At 36.1% G+C, this 19,404-nt stretch overlaps 1 protein-coding gene across 7 annotated transcripts in view; it reads left to right on the forward strand.

The window, feature by feature from the left end:
• The window catches only part of MTRR (5-methyltetrahydrofolate-homocysteine methyltransferase reductase), a 28,353-nt gene extending 18,726 nt beyond the window's left edge, over positions 1-9,627 (forward strand). For all 7 annotated transcript variants that reach the window (XM_040056408.2, XM_040056438.2, XM_058419711.1 and 4 more), the window contains 7 exons: positions 1,254-1,434; positions 2,767-2,809; positions 3,240-3,426; positions 5,761-5,879; positions 7,376-7,468; positions 7,556-7,735; positions 8,621-9,627. In XM_040056408.2, the coding sequence (XP_039912342.1) occupies positions 1,254-1,434; positions 2,767-2,809; positions 3,240-3,426; positions 5,761-5,879; positions 7,376-7,468; positions 7,556-7,735; positions 8,621-8,765 (948 nt within the window). In that variant the 3' untranslated portion in view covers positions 8,766-9,627. The remainder of the gene's footprint in view (positions 1-1,253; positions 1,435-2,766; positions 2,810-3,239; positions 3,427-5,760; positions 5,880-7,375; positions 7,469-7,555; positions 7,736-8,620) is intronic.
• Positions 9,628-19,404: the final 9,777 nt, after the last annotated feature.

The following is a 19,404-nucleotide window of genomic DNA, read 5'->3' on the forward strand; positions in this document are numbered from 1 at the left end:
ATTAGCTCCCTTGGTCAGAGTGTGGTGCTGGTAACCCTGGGTGAGCCATTCACTTAAGACATGGAGCCAGTGATCCTTGTGGGCCCCTTCCAACTCACAATGCTGTGTGAAATCTCTGAAATTTCAAAGCTTTTCTTTAACATTTCAGTAACATAGCAGAATTCAAAAAAAGATTTTTGCTTTTGTAGTATTTGTTCTCACAACATGCATATATTATTTTCTTTTCATTTTGTGCATGTAAAAAATTGAAAGCTTCTAACTGAAAATGCGTATGTATTTCTGTATTATTTAAAGATAACCTTTACGTGAAGGATGAAGCTAAATGATTGTGTGGTCGGGTCTCTGAGGGAAATCAGGTTTTGGGAAGGACCTTTTTACTCACTTTAGTGTATTTTACAGCAGAAGAGAATCTTCCTGTTGTTTCAACCTTTTCAAAACCACATTTAATGGTTTTGAAATTTTGTCTCAGCAATAAGAGTAGGCAGAGAGTACTGGCTGGGGAATATCACCGAAGCCAGTTTTTATAACCTGTCTGCTGTATTAAGTCTTCAGCCTAAAATGTGCTTTATGTGACTCCATACTCAAAACTATTATCTGGAAGCTCTGTGGTTGAGCACACATTATTTTCCAAGTATTCCTTTCTGTAGAATGTGTCACCTGATTGCATTTGGTGTTTTCTATCACTTTTTTTCCTTTTTTGAAAAAAACTTGTAACTATTTACAGCTGATTTTCACTTTATCTTAAAATGCTCAATTTAACTTTCCTTTAAGAAAAGTTTACACTACAACTATGTAGGCATAAAGTATAGAATAAAACACTACAACAACATTAACATGACTCATTTAATACCATACTTTATTTATAGTCATGCCTTTCTAAGATTCTTGTTATTTGTTTCCTGGCTTCTGTAACTTAGCAAATGGTGTTTTGTCTTGCATCGTGTTATGGAGCTGCCTAACTAAAGTTTAAATAGGGGCAATAGAAACACCTTTCAAACATCTGGAATTTTAGGGGGAATGGCTTGTACCTGTTTTTTTTGTCTCTTCTTTGCTCAGGCTAAGTAGGATTTTCTGATATGCTAGCTTGTTGCGGACATTAGAAGAGAAATTAAAAAAAAAAATTGAGAAATAAAGTGTATTATCCATTAACCTAATTCCTGTCCCCAGGCAACCCAAGTTTTTCCCAGTTTTGTGACCATTTTCCCAAATGGACAAGTTTTTTTACCCTTCACTCTTTCCTTTCTTCTCTACAGGCATTTTTGCGGGCTCTTGTAGAATGTACCAGTGATGCGGGAGAAAAACGGAGGCTTCAAGAGCTTTGCAGCAGACAAGGAGCCTCTGATTACACTCGCTTTATTAGAGATTCTAATGTTTGCCTCCTGGATTTACTTCATGCTTTTCCAAGCTGCAAGCCTTCACTTAGCCTGTTAATTGGTAAAAGACTGATTTAGATTTAATTAGATTTGGTTTCTGAAAATGTGTCAGACTAAATGTTCAATTTCCCAAGAAAGGGGAGTAACTGTTCAGTTAATTGCTTTAGGAATATTATAGTTTTTATAGTGATCAAGCTGAATCTCTTGTCAAGGAACAAAGCTCTGTTCTACAGTTTCTTTCTGCAAACATTTAGGTTCATAGCAATGCTTTGACTCTGGATTACTCCTGTACATAAAAAGTAAGCCTAAGGTGCTTGCAGGAATAGGGTCTTTATGAATTGGTTCATCAATTGCTTACAATTAAAAAAGACATTTTTGCAACTCCTAATTTCTCTGCTTATGTGGTCTATTCTTGCACTTTTACCTGTTAAAACAGAATGGTTTTCCCAGTGTATTTGTATTTATGTTATGTCTAACACACTCACTGGGTTCCTGATACAAAATACTGAAAGGATGAGGCTACAACTCTAACCATGTCAAATACATCTGAAATTGCTGGCAGTTATTTTTCAAATTCAAATCCAGAATTGCTTAATATGTTTCATAATATGAATCAAAGAAATTGCTTTCTGTGTTCTTGCAGTCATCTTGTCCACCCTTACCCAAAATTGCTGAATGGGTTTAGTGTCTTGTTTAAGTGATTTCACTGCACTACCTTTTCTTAGCTCTGCCTAGCAACTATTCTATGTAGCAGAGCACCTTTAAAATATGCCAGGGTGTGCATATATTGGCAAAAAGATTAGTTCTGCTTATGTACATACATACACAGATATAAATATGTGTGTGTGTGATATATATAGGGGGTTGCTTGTTCAAAAAATGTTCCATGAACTCCTGTGTCTTGTTTTTTCAGCTGAGATTTCAAAACTTCGCATAGGTAATCAGTGGTTTTGAAACTGAGCTGGCACATCTGCTTCTAGGACATTATATATAGGAAACTTTCAATCAAGCAACCTCTATTTTGAGAGCTTTTGAGCTCAGAGAGGAAAGCTGGGGAAAATTAAATTTCAAGCTTCACCTCATCTGCTAGCTACTGGCATCTCTTCTGTACACCTTACAGTCACTTTTGTTTGACCAAGAACCCCATAAATTAACTGTTATGGTCTCATTGTATAGGATCTCTAATTAACGTTCCACAAAGCGTAAAACCTATTCAAAATAGAGTTCAGGTTTTAATTGCTTGTTTCTGAACCACAAACACTGAATGTTACTAGAATAAAATTACAGTTAAATTAAAATACCTTGTAATCTATTGTAGTGTAAACACTCATTATACAATATCTTCATTGGGGTGAATCAAATAAGTTATTTTATTTTTTTTTCTCTTCTTCAGAACATCTTCCTAAATTACAAGCCAGATCCTATTCAGTGTCAAGGTAATGAAATATTCAAATTATATCTTCTTAGTTATTAAGGTACCGTTTTTTTCTCATATGTGTTTGTCTATGTTATAATCTGAGGAGGAAAGAGAGGAGTGAAGGAGAAAACATAGTTGTGATGCTTGCAAAAAACATTGTTTTACTATTTCAAAGAACACTGAATGTGTGGCAGGGCTTTGGTAAAGCTCTCAAGAACAAGCTCACACACACATGAATCTCATAGGAATTTGAATTCCCTTCTGTAAACACTGGCCTCTGAGTCCAGCCTTAAGACAATTTCTAGCTAAATGAAAATATTATGCAGTTAACTAAACATTGAGAATCTTGATTCAATTGAAATGGTTTGCCCAGCAGATGGATCTGCTGCAAGATTGTACAGCTGTCTGTCAGGTTTTGGGTTGGTTTTGTAATATTTTTGTCTTTGCAGTTCAAACTTATATCAGCCAGGAAGGCTGCACTTTGTATTTAATGTTGTGGAGTTCCCTGCCGGTCCCTCTAGACCAGTCTCACGGAAAGGAGTATGTACAGGGTGGCTTGCTAAGTTAGTAGCACCTCTACTGCACCCCAGTAAAAACTCTTTGGATACAAAAGGAGAAAGCTCTCCAACTGAAAAGGTATGAATATTAGATCTGAGGTCATTAGCTGTTAAATTTATGCGTCTGAAAAAACTGCGGGTTTCTTCGTTCACTGCTGTGATGTAGTGCAGGTGTTTTGGCAGCATGCACCTTAATTTTGCAATTCTACCCTACTTCTGTGTAACATGTCCAGAGCTGCCTTCCTAAACACTGAAGTTAAATTTTACTTATCTGTGCATACCTAACTGGTGAAATTTCCCATTACTGAAAGGCCGGAGTTGTTTTCCACCCCTCTGTAGTCTGAAGTGTATCTTGAAGGATGTTTTCGTGGACTAATCAACCACTGTGTAATTAAATGGTTATAACTGTTTGTATCTCAAGAGAGAGGCACTTGGTCATTTCCAGGAAACAGTGGCAGGTAATAGGGGAGAATCTGTAAAATTCACACTTGCCAGGTCTTCTAGAGTTTGCAAAGGCCAGGTTATTGAATATGACACAGAGGATAGTCATGTGGTTTTTTTCTGATGTGTATTAGTGATTTTTTGGCACAGTTGATATTGCTGGGAGTAAGTATTTTTTTTTCCCTCGTTTCATTTTGTGGCAGTAATTAATTGATCTCAAAGTCACTAGGTATAAGCTAAGTATTAAAAAATTGGAATTCTACTGCATAATTGATATGTGTGATATACATATCTTTTCTTGAAAAGAACTACTGGCAGCCTAATCTATATTTGATTTTGAAAAATGGAAACAGGCATAGAATTCTGTTGAAAGAAAACTCTGCCAATAATTCAAGGTGTCAGTCAGACAAAATGAGAAAAAACACGGTACAAGTTATCTTAATTTTTTAAAACTAATGCAAAGATTGATATGTGCATCATTTATCTTACTCCAGTGTCTACATCTGCTCTTTATTTAAAATATAATTGATTTGAAATTAATTTAAGATCAAACAAGAAAAAGAGGTGACTAAAAAGAAAAAAAAAGATTTTTACAAAATGAGTCTGGATAAAGTTTAGAGCTGTTTCCATCTACTGCACAAGCTAGAATTCAGCATAGATAAATGTGCAGCAACCCACATAGATTGCAGAAATATATGGAATAATGGTACAAAATAGATGAGTGTGATCTTATGCAAAAATATATTAGATTAATTGAATACACTTTACAGTATAAATGTGTTTACCATTTGCAGTCTGTTTTGAAAGAATGACCATTTTGGAATCATTAATAGGGTAAATAGCCTCCTAACTCAAGTGTGATGTGAAGTGTATAAAGTATCATTCCCCACCAGCAAGAATTATTCTATTTTTTTATCATCACGAAACTAGGAAAATAATGCTCTTTAACATTATGTCTGCAGTGAATTAAAGTACAAAAAAATGAGTAGTGCTAAACCATTCAGATTTCCACAACAAAGTTTAAGTAACTTGGCCTAGTGCCTTTCTCCTTCCTTAAACTTGAAAGTGTATTCAAATCCTTTCATAATTAATGTGCAAAATAAATTGGATATTTGCATATTACTTTAATGGATGAAACTCGGCTATGACTGCTGTTGAGTCTTGAATAATCTTTTAGAATTAAAAACAGTAATCTCTTGTTTTCTGTAGATTATGTTGGCCATGTCTCAGAGGATAGGTATAGAGTTCCTATGAAAATATGACTTCCTTTCTGACACAGAAATGAAAATTTGAATTACTGTTTATCAGTGGGATTATTCCAAGATCTTTAAGCTGTTATATGCCTCCCCTCATCCATATGCACTTTTGGAAATCATATTAAACTTCTATGAAAATTAAGAAAGCAGACTCTTTACCAGTAGGCTTCAATTCACTATAAACAAATCCTGACATTCTACAATGTAAAAAAAGGTTGAGTTTCCTTTAATAACAATAAAATAACTTTACTTCCCTTCAAATGCCAACACCAAACTTTGCATGCATTCTGTAACAGCATTCCCCAAATTTGTGGTGCAATCGGTTTTCATATTCAGAAACTCATGCCTGTATGGTTTATCTCAGTTTTCCCCCAGATGGATTAATAGGTTTGTAAATATGAAATATGGTGTGGGTTTGTCATGTGTTTGTTTGTTTGTTTGTTTGTAGTGGGTTTTTTGGTGTTTTTGTTGTTGTTGTTTATTTATTGTTTGTTTGGTTTTGGGTTTTTGTTTGTTTGTTTGTTTTTCTCCAGAGGCTTTTGTGAGATTTTATTCTGAATGCCTGTGTGTTATTAAAGATGATCTCTGAAGCTCAGGATTTGGAAGGGTGTGTGGGTACATATGCTGTGTAAATATCCTGAAGGTTCTAGAAATGTCATGGTGTTTTCACTGCTTAAGAATACCCTTCAATTATATTTTATCTAATTTAATTTTAGATCTCTATTTTTCCTCGTCCAAACAATGCTTTCCACTTACCTGCAGACCCATCTGTACCATTTATTATGGTTGGTCCTGGAACAGGAATTTCACCATTTATTGGTTTCCTACAACACAGGTACGTACCAAGTTGTTACCTCGAGAGCAGCCTTTTTTATGGTGAGGAGAAATCCAGCCTGAGGGTTTGAGAATAAATGCAGTTAATTTTTTTTTTACTTTTTGTAATGATGGTATGTTGATTATAAGCAGTCTTAATAATTTTAAACAAGCATTGTGTATTATTTGTTTTTCAAAGTAGTAAAACTTACATTTCTATCTGACTGTATTTGCTATTAATAGTAGATACATGAGAACTTGGAATATAGTGTAGTATAATAGTAGGTACATGAGAATTGCAGAAACAGTAATAAGAAATTAAATCCTTTATCTGTTTGTGTTGCTGGTGGAAGTCCTGTAAGAGCATGATAGGTTTTATAAAGTGTTGATTGGCTTATTAATCAAAATCCAATTCCTTGAGAAGTCACAACTATATTAAAAGGCACGATGAATGTCAAGTTTTCTCCCATAGTCTCTTATTTCTGTGTGGTTTACATTTTGATGTGTTAAGATAAGGAGCTTGGCACCTGAACCTTCAACTCAGCCATAGGCTTGGTGTTTGGGAGTTAGTGTGTGAGGGAAGGTGGATCTTTTATTTTCCCTCTCCAACTCCAGCAGTGTAATTTTGCAAGGCAAAGAGATGTTTGTTCAAAAAGTAACAGCACATGACCAAGAATATGTGAAAACTTGATCATTCTGAGGGAAAGAAGAACAGGCGAATTGAAGTATTTGGGTGGGAATGGTCCTAAGTTTTAAAGGTAACCAATGAGTATTCCAACGTGATTCATTAGTTCCAGCAAGATAATGAAGTTTCTTGGGTCCTAGAACAGTTTTTAAAACATTTTATTTGAGAGAAAAGTGAATTTTTGACATGATGTTTCTAACTCTATGATTTGCTTTAACCAAATCATTATGTACTCCTTAGTTTTGATTCCCAAATCTACCTTTACTTCGCAAAAGTATTTTGCATTTTATTTTAAAGCATAAATGAAATCTCTCTCACAATGTAACTAGAAAATGGCAGCTAAAATTCCTTGAAAATCATACTTCCAACATTATTTCAAGAAAATTAAATAACTTTTCTGATGATGTGGTAGTTAATAAATTTATGTTCATAAAATCTAGCAGGTATCTGCAGCTAAATGGAAAGCCTTCTAAAACTGCTTTAGTTTTCCCAGGTAGTTTTGCATAGCTTCCAATGAAGGATAAAAGGTAGTGATCTCCTTATTTAGCAGTCAGGGTTATTTTTGAGATGTTTGGATGTGTCAGTCCTGACTATTCTAATATGAAACTGTGGCCAAAAAAAAAAAAAAAATTGAAGTTGATTGATTTTGAGCTGGTTTGAAAGTGAGTAGTCAAGAAAATCAAATGAGGCTTTGACTTTGATTTACCTAAGTCGTTTCACGTTTCTGCCAATCCAGAGGTTTTTTTAAAATACAACTTTAAATGAAAATTAGGTTATAGATGTTTCAGATTCTGCACTTGATAAACAGGATTGGATTTTTTTTCTGTCTTTAGGCAAAAGCTCAGAGAACAACATACAGACTGGGAATTTGGAGAAACATGGCTGTTTTTTGGTTGTCGGCATCAGGACCGAGACTATTTGTTCAAGCAAGTTCACTATTTAATATCCACTTGGTATTCATGAGGGAATGCTCATCTCTGAGCCATTGCTAACATGTTTTTATTACCTTTCAGAGATGAGCTCCAATGTTTTCTTGAAAATGGAACCTTAACTCATCTTAAGGTTTGTTTCTCAAGAGACTCTTCAACTGCAGAAGTGGCCCCACCTAAATATGTGCAAGATATCCTTAGGCTTTGTGCTAAGGAAGTTGCCAGAATCCTGCTGAAAGAGAGAGGTTACTTCTATATATGTGGGTGAGTAGAGTGGAAATGGACTGTTCAGAAAGAGAGTAGCAGAAGTTTGAGGCTTTAGAAAGACTTTGAGCTGTCTGAAAGAAAGGACCAATATGATGCTGAAAGATCCTTCCTGCAGGGCTAGACTGTCATCCCTGTGTTCACTGTTTTCCAGTAGAATCTTGAAATACAGCTTGTAACCACACAGTTCCACTGATTGTTTATGTTGCTTATTATTTATTTTCCTTTTTTTTGGTTCAGTATTCAATTAAATTATAGGAGGTTTTAAGCCAATAGATTTCTCTTTAGAAAATGAAATATATGAAATGCTAAAGCTCTGTCACAGTAATAAAATTTACAGTGGGAGGTTTTGTTTGTGGATGCTAACTTACCTGGGGGTTCAAGAATTTAGAAAGTTTGTTGATAACTAGACAAACTGTTTGAATATAGGGCCCAATATTAATGTGTTCTGCAGGTATAAATGTCAGCTATTTGTATTAAAAATAGCATTATTAAAAAGTGAGGGGTTTGGTAGCAATTTTTGTTGGGTTTTTTCTTTAATATTGAAACCTTGTAGTGATTTAGGAATCAAAATTCATTCATCAGGTTCAGTTCTTTCTTAAAGAAACCAATTATTCTCTGGCAGCTCAACTAGGGTTGCAAGATTTTTTTACTTACGAATTACAGAATGCTGAAAACTATGTAGTGTTTGATTGAGAGAAACCCTAGTTAATGTCAATGCTCAGCTACAGGAAAACTCTTGAGAATTATGCTGTACAATGTAAAAACTGTATTTTTGTTTGGGATTTTTTAGTCATTCTTTCCTATACTGTCCTGCCTCTGAAGCTATTAATAAATGGAAAAATACATTAATATGCTTTTCCTCCTCTATATTTTGTTTTTCAGAGATAAGAAGCACATGGCTGATGATGTAAGTGATGCCATAGTAGACATTTTAAGCATGGAAATGGAAGCTGACAAATTAGAAGCAATGAAAATCCTGGCCATGCTTCGAGAAGCAAAACGATATTTGCAGGATGTTTGGAGCTAAACATTTAGCTTTTCCTGTATCTTTGTAATGCGAAATACTTCCTTTTACACATATGTTTTTGACTAAAAGTTACTGCCAAAAGTTCCGTCAGTAGTCACACAGAGGTTAACTTTCTTTATTGACCTCTCCAACAGGAACATGAGGCCTTTTAAATGACAACAAATCAGACTGGCCTTGGAAGTGTATTGTTTTCTAGCAATGTTCCATAGTGGACTGTCTCAGTGCCTTGATCTTCTCATCTTAAGATTGGTTTGCTGTATAAACTAAAAACTTCTGCACTTTTACAAGCATAATTGTATGTTGACATTACATCATGTATCTTTTCCTATAATATATACATAAAGAAGCTACAGAATAAATATGGTACACACTGATCTCTGCATCATGAAATACATTACTGACTTGCCATGATCTACTTGAAAACTTCCTAGATACTTCCTGAGACTGCTTTCTTTTTTCTTCATGCACAATGACAGTAACTTCCAAAAGGAATGAATGTCCAGGATGTTTCTGGTTAACTGAAAAATTTCAACTCCAAAGTTCTCTTTAAATAATTAGCTTTTTCATCACTTCATTACGTCTCATCTCAAAATTTGCAACACAGATTCTAATGCTGATTAGATCTTCCTGCATAATTCTTTTGAAATTGTTTTCATTCCCATCTCTGAAATGTTTGTGGTTTAATTTATGAGCAGACTCACCAGTTGCGTTGAATTTGGTTGATGGGACAATATTGCTTGATAAATACTTTCTCAGATTACTAAATTAATCTTCTTAAGTTGAGGACAGAAAATATGGTGGTTTGAAATCAGTTGCCCTTATGTATGGCCACCCACAGAAAAATAAAGTGGCTGAAAGGAAATTATTGAAGTGTCCGGTTGTTTTTCTAACAAGGGACATTTGGAGTACAAATAGGTGGAAAAGTAAAAGTAAGTAATTCATGCTTCTCTTCAGAGCCCTGCTCTCTTTTCTCTGTTTTTTCTAACTTCTAAACATCCATGTTGTCTCTTTAATTCCAAGTTATGCTTGGACCTTTAAAGATAAACACAAAGTATGAGTGAATATTTTAAACAAATCATTATTTGTTTCCTGTGGGGAATTGCTTTCTTTTGACTTACACATAATCAGAACCACATAACTTACTGCAACTTTTGTTGTTTTCTAATGATTATTACTTAACTGGTAGGTAAATTAAAAAAAAAAAAAAAAAAAAATTAGGATGATCAGTTAAAATAAAATCACATGTTTAAAGAAACATTCCAGTGAAGTGCCTGGGAAAAAAGGTTATGATACAACCTGTGCAATGATTATTTAAGTAACCTTGGAAGAGAGCAGCTAAAATTTTGTGCAGGAGGTCTTTAGCAGAGTGGTTATATCAATCTTGGTCAAGTCATCTCTACAGAAAAACATCCATAGAGAGAGGAGGCTTACAGTAATTGCAAACCATTTTTTAATCTCTAGCACATAAAAGTACAACAGAAGTGCTTCCTTTTCAAAAGCACTCAAATTTTGAACTTTCATGGAAGTTATGAAAACAATGCAAATGGCAACATTTTGCATTGGTGAATCAGCTTTACGTATTATTGATAACTATTAATGAAAAAACTACTAGTATTGGAATAGTAAAGATAAATCTTTACCTTTTGTTGGCTGGGGTTTGTGCATTCTCAGCTAGGACTCCGGGTTTTCTGTTCCACTCGAAAATGCTTGGAGATTACAGGAAAAGCAACGATTTTCTAACTACTGTTTTCAGCTTTGCCTGTATCTCTTACAGGTATCCATTTTCGTGTCACTTATATCCCACAATCCAGGAGTTGCAGTGACCATTTTGGTGATAACTGCAGGTCACTGCATGGCACCCTTTGGGATATTGACAGCTGAGTGTCCTTTTCTGATTGTGTGTGTTGCGTCTGACAGAGTTGATATACAGCTTGTATCCATGCACTTCTCCTTTATCAATCCTCTACATAATCAAAATATTTGGATGATTTATTGGTAAATCCTTAGTTAAGCATGTGAGCTTTATTAGAAACACAAAAAATGGTTGCAAGTTATTATTAAATTTGTAACTGCATGGTGCAAAGTCCAAAGCCAAATAACCCCAGCAAATGCCATTGTGTGTTACCTGAGGAGGAAGTATTTCTTTTCGTGACATTGAATAAGGAGGACTTCTGAGGAGTCAGAGAGATGGAAAAGGCTTGCAATAAAAGCTGTGCTTCTCTTAATTGAATTGTGTTTCTCTGTAATTAGATAATGGTGATTTATGACTCAGTGTTTCTTTTAGAAAAGCATACAGGGTGGGTTCTACTAATTTTTCTGAGCTTAAGCAGGGTATTTTTTTAAAGTCTTCTAATTTTCTTCTCTTAGAGAAATATCATGTATCTGCTTTTCCTCAAAAATAAAGAATTTGTTACAGAGTAACTTTGTTATTTAAAAGAAATAGTGAAGATTGTGTGCTGTTGCATTTAGGAGGTTTGTAGTTTTTATTCTGCTAACAAAGACTGGTGGTTGTGCTAAAGCTGCTGTCCCAGATCATTCCTTATGGCCTGTTTTCTCAGTAGCTTTTTAATGCTATTCTGAATTTGTGAAACAGGGTTGATGTTGAAATTTCTCTTTTAAACTACAGTTTTAAAAAGAGGGTTAGCTTACAAATTATTGAAGTCCTGCCAAATTTTTTCAGTTTGCTGCTTCTAAATTAAAACTGACTTTTCTGCACCTGGAAGCAGAAGTAGTATTGGCATGTTTCTTGCACCTCTTTTTCTTTTGCTTTTCCTTCCCCCTTCTCTCCCAGCTTTTCAGGAAATCTAGAATATTGGCAGAAATACAATGAATAGGGTTTTTTAGCAGTTTCTGAAGATACTGAGCATCTTGAGAAGTTTCTTTTGAAACATTACAAGGCCTGGTGAAAGAAATGGCAGAATCACAGAGCATCACTTGTGTGTCCATTTTACGGGTTGAACTTACTAAATGGTGCCTTAGGTATTGAATGGCAAAGGAGTGAGAGGTTGGAGAGAGGTTATTGGGAGTAGAAGTACAAGTTGATTAAGTCTCAAAGCAAGATAAGCTCATGGAGTAAGGTGGGGGCTATATTGCAAAGAACAGTTTGTACGCAATTTCGAAATGGGGAAGAAACTTTGCCTTTCACCGTTTCCAGTTATCAACAACCACGATTTGTGATGAATCACGGTGTTTAACGCAAAATGAAATGTTTTGTTCTAAAGGGATTTAGATCACTGAGATGAATATCTTTGAGCAGTTTTGCAAACACTGGCTTATTTAGTAAAATTGGCTTGTCCTCTGTCAATACTTGTTCTGCCAAACTTTGTGGGGAGAGCAGTATTAACTGGTGTGCTGTGCTTGTTGAATCTGTTTCACACACAAGCCTTGTCCTAATTTTCATCAGTCCTGGGGAATGTTTAGTGCATTGCTGTCTGCTTGTTTCCTTTGGAAATTAAGCCCCAAAGCCACAGTTTTTGGCTTAACTGTGTTCTAATTTAACTTTTGGAACTGAAAATAGGGAATAAGAGTATTAGTTAAATAGAAAGTAGTTTTGCCAGTACTGTAATTAGGAGTTATAAGTTTCTTCCTTTCTGTCTTTAGTTCTTATGTTATTCTGTCTGAGAGCCTAAGTAAAGTAGGAAATAGACAAAGCCTCCCAGCTCGGATCACTATCTGATACTGACAGGTATATATGTGTATACCAGGGAATGTTCTTGTCCCCAGTTTTATCCCTGAAATAATGGACCTTTAAATGTATTTTAAAATAACCCCCCCCTCTCCCCAGCCTATATTTGCCAAAATTTAGTGTTTTGTTTGCATCTAGTTTATCTGAAGATGAGGCCACATATGGGAACATGTACATTTTAATACCTGTCAACCCACAACACAGATTTTGTAGCAGTGGCCTTGTGTCCCCCCAGCCCTGATTTTACGAATGACTGCTCAGGTGTATGTGTATGTATATATATATATAAATACATATAAACAGAAGTTCTTCAAAGTCTTGAGCTATTCCTTAGTCCTGTGACATCCTTTTTACTCTCCAGTCACTCTCAGTGTAGCTGTACAGCTGATAATTAACACATCAGCTGCTGCTTGTACTCAGGACTGTGGTGAAGTCATCTCATGGGGGTTTATTTGTTTTCTTGTTTTCTTGGTTGGTGTTTTTTTTTTTTTTTTTTTTTTTTTTTTTTTTTTTTTTTTTTTTTTTTTTTTTGTTGGTTTGGTTTGGTTTGGTTTGGTTTGGTTTTTTTTGACAAGGTGTGTTTTTTGTTGTTTTCATCAACTGCATCCACTGGTAGGTGTTAGCTTCAGATACGTCCTGCTTTTAGGGAGATTCATGGGACAAAATTATTTCTGTCTTCCTTGCCCAACAGAAATGTCCATGTGGCGAATTCATCAGATGGAAGTGTCTTCCTCATCCCTTCATTCTTCTGTAATTATTTTAATATAGTTATCTTGTACTTTCAGATTGTTGTGTTTTTTAATAGCGCCCAGCAATAATTGGTTTTCATTAAAATTTCTAAGACCGTTTACTGGGTAGGTTATGTTGTTCAGTTTTTATTCAACTGGTTAGATTATAACAGTAAAGGTGTTACTGTTCCATTGTATTCAATGAAAAAAAAAAAAAAACAAAACAAAAAAAAACAAAAAAAACCCCACCTTATTATATATCTGCTTGTTAAGTGTTCTTGAGTTTCCTGCTTGTTCTTTGCCCTCATTCATATCACTGCACAGGGCAGGAGATGCATGGAATGCTGCAGTTAGTGGTGCAGGTTTGATGTAAACTCTTCTACTAAGCAGTTTCTCACTGCTCTTATTTACTCTATTGTATTTCATACTCTGAAAATGCCACCTTTTTTAAAACCTGCCCTTAATGTAATGCAAATTCTTTTCCAGCAGTAATATTTTATGCGGCTTAATAGGAATTACTCGTACTACACAAAGATATGTTGTCACATAAACCATATGGAAAACACACACTGCATGTGTTATCTGAATGTTGTGCTGTATCCTTGCTAATGCTGCTTCCCAGATGATAATATTTCTGTGCTGTTGAGGATAGAAATATTTTGTCAGGCTCCATGCTTGGCTAAGGTATTGTCCATAGCAGATAGCGTATCAGATGCCTATATCTGGAGACTTTATGCTTTTTAAAACCTTGGTCAACACCATCCCATAGATGATTTTAAATGTATCTGACTCACAGATACCTTGTTTGAATGGACATATTCCACTGCAGGTCTAGGTAGTGATGAATTGTACTAAATAGACCTGTTCAGTCCATTATTCTGTAGCTGAGTTTTTTAAAAGAAGAATAAAAGAACACTCATGGCAGCAGATATGAAATTACCTCCTGGTAACTCAACTCTTGAGTTTTATGTCTCTCACAAAGTCATATGCTTGCAACTTTTATTTTCTATAACGTAAAAATTGATGTTCTCATTGCATATGTATTTATTTAGCAGTTTGGAATGTTGAATGGCTTTGCACAATCAGTTTATTAGTGTCTCAGTTTCATTTACTCTTCATTATACACTCTCCTTTGTATAAAAGGGACTTTTTTTTTTTTTTTTTTTCTTCCCTGAGTAGCTCTTTCATTCTGCATCTTAACCTGACAGCTTCAGATTTATCCCTGCTCCTCACATGGATCCATTTCATTCACTGCAGTTATGCATCATCTCTTCTGGGAAGACAAACACTGAATCCAGTACTCCCGTTTGAGACATGAGAGTGATTATATAATAAATAGCAACAATAATTTCAATACAATTGTATATTCTTTTATGGGTTTTGGAGTGTCATGGAGTGAAAATGGGAGAACCACTGTGTGCCTGCTAGTGATTATAGGAAGAATATTACATCACTGAAAATTAGGATCCAGAAGCCCTGGTCAGTTACAGTAAAAAAGAGGTGAATCTACCTTAGCAGAGTATTATGAAAAATTTATTTGGATCTTAAAATTGTGCTATTTGATAACAATGGTTCAATATAAGAGCTATAGATAATTTTAATTAATTTTGAGACCTTGTTCTCTAATTGAAGAAAGTGTGTAAATATAAAAAGCTGCTCAGTATTATTAGCGATGCCTTGCATAAAGAAATCAAAATGCTTTTAAATTGATGGGAAAAAAATGTATCAATTTGTTTAGCCTCAAAACCCTGTTCAAATATATTTTATGTTGAAAGAATCAGAGTTTTATAGAAATGCAAATTACAGTCTTGAAAAGCTGATTCAGCACCACTACAAATTACATTCACTTTCATTAGCATTTGAACAAATGTTTCACTTGTGGTGGAAAAGGTTTGTCACATTGACAAAGCACTCCAAGCCAATTGTGCTTATTAAAAAAGACGAGGTTCTACTGTTGGTTTGAAAACAGCAGTTTTGTAAAGCTCCATCAGTCAGGAATATTCATTTCTAATCTGTTTTTAACTCAATTGTATGGGTGATTTTTGGTGGTTCTTTAGAGAGACCCAGATGACCGTCAATGGCAAAAGTCAAGAGCCTGCTCTTTGTCCTGTGGGGGAATTATAGCTTTATTTGGTCCAGAGCTATTTTAGCTCCTTTCCCGTCCCCATTCTGATGCCAAAGAGACTGCCCCGTCTCGGTTTTTTGTCCAGAGATTCAGGTGGTTTTAGAGTCTTTTTGCCTCCTGCAAAGCCCTGAGACAGATGCAAGAAAGAGAGAGAGTCTTCAGGTTCTGATTTTTCAAGGCTGCATGCTTTGTTTATTGTTTCTTATCTTAAAATTTTCTCAGTGCCCAACTAAGATCTGCGCAGCTGCTCGGGCATCTGGCGACTCCCACTGCACAGGGCTGTCTCTATCTTTTATACTAATTGTTACGTACTCTTTAATTTATCATTATTTGCCAATACCTGTCACTTATACTAAACAGGTCAACCCTACTTTGACCCAATCTCCTTAAACTACTTTGTGCCACCGTCACTGCAGAAAATGGAGTGAGGGAAGAAGAAAGAAGAAGCAAGAGACAACGCCCAAAATCCTCCATCTTGCCCCCATTCACTTCCACACTAAAAACCCAAACCCACCGTTTTTCACCCTGTGATAAGCGAAACTACTATCTTTCACACTCTTGTGGCCTGTAATTCATTTTGCAGTGCAGGAAGCCTTTCCCATGGACTGGGATCAAAGCCAGTGTCTTCCTGGCTCTGTGCCAGGGTCCCAGACCCCCCTGTCCAGATCTCTGACCTTCCAGGGCAATCAAAGGAATGGCCAGGATTCCAACAGCCCTGCCCTCTCCCAGGGCTTTTACCTAGGGGTAGGGAGGCAGGGACAAGCTGCTACCCAATCAGGGACAAGGTGGGAGTGGAACAGAGCTGGATTACATTTCAGTGTGGGAGGATGGGCACTGCCAAGCAGGGACTAACCAGGTGATAACAGTTTGAACAGGGGATAGAAATAGAAAATAGAAAAAAAATAGAAAAACATCACAGAACCCAATATAAAAAGAAACACAATATAAACCCAATTAACACACTCTAACAGCGATTGATTTGGTTTCCTTTTTTTTTTTTTTTTTTTTTAATGCATTTTATGGTAACTTACTGGAAGATCAGGAATGCCGTTTCCAGAACTTTCTCCTCAATGTTTTCAGTTTTTCACGTGTTGTGAGAAAGTGGTGCCACTTGCCCTTGATTTATGAACAAACAAAACAAACCAAAGCAGAATTACGGGGCTGTGACTACTCAGCGTTTTTGGGTGGAGGCAGATGTTGAATTAGGCACTTCTGTGTGCATCTGTACATCCTGTGTGTCTGTAAAAACCCCTCTGTTTTCCAAATAAATGCCAGCTCCCTGCTTGTGATTCTCACAGATCACTACTTTGAGACTAAGGTAATACTGCACTCTCTTTCTTATGGTGGGAACAGGTTCCTGTAGATCAACCACTCCTTATTGGCACCTTTCTGTGTTCTGCGAGGATGAGAAAGGAGCAGTATATGAGCTACCAAAACTACAGTCAAATATCAGCTTGTGGCATTTGCAAGACACTGTTTTAAAGGCAGAATCTCCTTCCCTTTTTTAATGCTTCAGTTCCTAAGCATGTTGGGAAGGAGTAGCATTGCTGCCAATGGACACCCCAGAGGCACAGCTTAATGGTAATAATTTTTTTATAATTTCCTTGCCTAAAACAGCTACAGCAAACACAAAAAGGAGGGGGAGAAATGAATTTTTTAAAATAAATTATTGGATGCCGAAGAATTTCACACACATTAGTTTTTAAAAGATCTGTTCCTATGAGAGGCAGAACAAACGTAATAGCTTAAATTTCTTGAAGTTATTTTTGAAAAAATCCCAAACAGAAAGGTAATTTCCTAAGTAGAAATGGCTACATTTATCTACCCATGGGCAAGTTTGTTAAGGCTCTTACAGCTTTGCACACAGAGAGTATTGTATTTTAAGGTAAATGGTGGCATTTTTCACGCTTGTAAAACTTCCTACCAAAGTCCATTTGGAACTTTCATTGCCCATAAATAATGGGAATAATAATTCTCTCAGCAGTGTGTAGTTGTTTTGCATTTTCTTTTTTTAATGGGATGTGCAAAACATCTTTTTTTCTTTACAGACATGCATGTGTATATCAAAGCATATATATATATATATATATATATATATATATATATATTCAAATATAAATACATGTTTTTATATATGCATTGCCAGAAGCTGCATGCAGTTTTTGTTTTTGCTTTACAGGTAAGACATATTTTGAAGTGCCTGTGTCCTTCAGTTTATACAGCTGTATATACTAATAAAATATTTGCCAACAATTCAAAAATGGTCAAGTGAATGCTTCCAATAAAAAATAGCTTCCAGGTAGTTTCCTCCATTTATTGGTATCAAAAGAATATAGGATTTTTGTTTTTCAGAGGATAAGAAACTTATGAATGCACAAATGGTATATAAAAAGGAGGGCATAAATCTGTAAACTGCTCTACAGATGTGGTGAAAATATTTATTTCTCTCATTCATCGTTTCTTACCGTGCCTGTAGCATGCTAGAGGCTTTCAAACACATGAAGAAACACAAGTGATCTTGTTCATATTAATCTCACTAACTATAAAGGCTTTTGTAGATTTTCATTTAATCAACTGGTATTGCTGTCAAAATTTAGGGGAATGAGAGAATCTGTATTCTGTGAGTATGTAACTATCCAGTGTTTCTATTTATGCATTCAACATAATTGACTGTGAGTCCACTCTAGATTATCTCTGAAAGGTCATGACAACCAGGAGAGAGTCCTGAGGCCTGGAGGAAAGAAAATATCACTTTAAGATGAACCACAAGGAAGATCTAAATAACGTCAGCTTTGCCTTGTTCCCTGGGAAGGTGACAGAGAAAACCCTTGTGGAAACCATTTCCAAGGGGAAATTGGTGATCTGGATTAGTTGCCATGGATGGTGAGGACATAGCGACTGACAGATGTAATAGCCTTCCAAAATAGGAAGACTGGCTTGCTGAATCAGGGCAGAACAGTGGAAATCGTTGGAGCTCAGTTGTAATATGGATTTTACCACTGTCCTTCTGCCGAAGTCTTGTCTAAAGAAATAACAGTGATGTGGCTTGAAAACTGGCTGAACTGCTGGTCTCCAGAGATTAGCTCAGCGGGATGCCTGTCCCTAAAGTGCCCCAGGGGACAATATTGGGTCCAGTCCTGTTTAGCACCTCCTTCAATGCCCTAGACAATGGGGCAAGTGCAGGTTCAGCAAGTTGACAGATGATGGAGAACTGGGAGTGCGGTGGTGTTTGACGGACAAGATGAGTGTGCTGCCTTTTAGTGGGGGGTTCTGACAGTGCAGAGCACAGAGCCAAGAGGAATCTCTCTTGCAAGTGACCTCTGCATGTGGTTGTCTCCAGTTTACAAATGCTAGCACCTCTATTATATGGGGTGTAGTTTCACCCAGATACCTTTGGACATGGGCTTCAGACATTGAAAAGGTATTTCCCCAGGAAACAGGCAAATGAGGAGGGAGTCCTGTAGAGGTTACCCAAAGTTTGCACACTGGGGAGTCTGAGTTTTTTGTTGGTGCCTCTGGTATCAACAGCATCATGTGATGTCTGTGGTCTTTTGCTTCTCTGACACTTTGTGCTTTCTCAAATGTTCAATATGACACGTATTTGGAAGGGATGGGTTGGGACAGGGGATTTAATGGACCACTGCTGCCATCTATGCAGTAGAAACTTTTCCCTGATGTTTGCTTTAAAAATTACCACATTTGTTCCCTAATAAAACTTGTATGTTGAAGTTCAACAATATTTTTCCATTGTAAGATTTTCAGCACAGCATCTTAAGCACTGGTATGTGACTCCATGTGATTTGTGCTCCTGCTTTGCTTCAGTCCAAAGGCAGATTAATCTCCTAAAAGAAAATATTCAAGGCATGGTATGAACTTCTGCAATTCAGTACATCTGGGGAAATTTGTCCCCAGCAGAGCTAAATTAAAAATAAACTGTTTGACTGTGAGTCAGGCTGCAAAAAATGGGTGCATGCAGGCTTCATAAAGACAAAGTATACATGCCAGCTGGCCTAATAAACCATATTTTGTTTTATACTTTTACCGCTGGGCTTGTGCAAGGAATGATTACATTGCTATTTTTTGAGTCATTTATTGAGGCTC

This window comes from Hirundo rustica, chromosome 1, assembly GCF_015227805.2.
Source record: "Hirundo rustica isolate bHirRus1 chromosome 1, bHirRus1.pri.v3, whole genome shotgun sequence".
Lineage (NCBI taxonomy): Eukaryota > Metazoa > Chordata > Aves > Passeriformes > Hirundinidae > Hirundo > Hirundo rustica.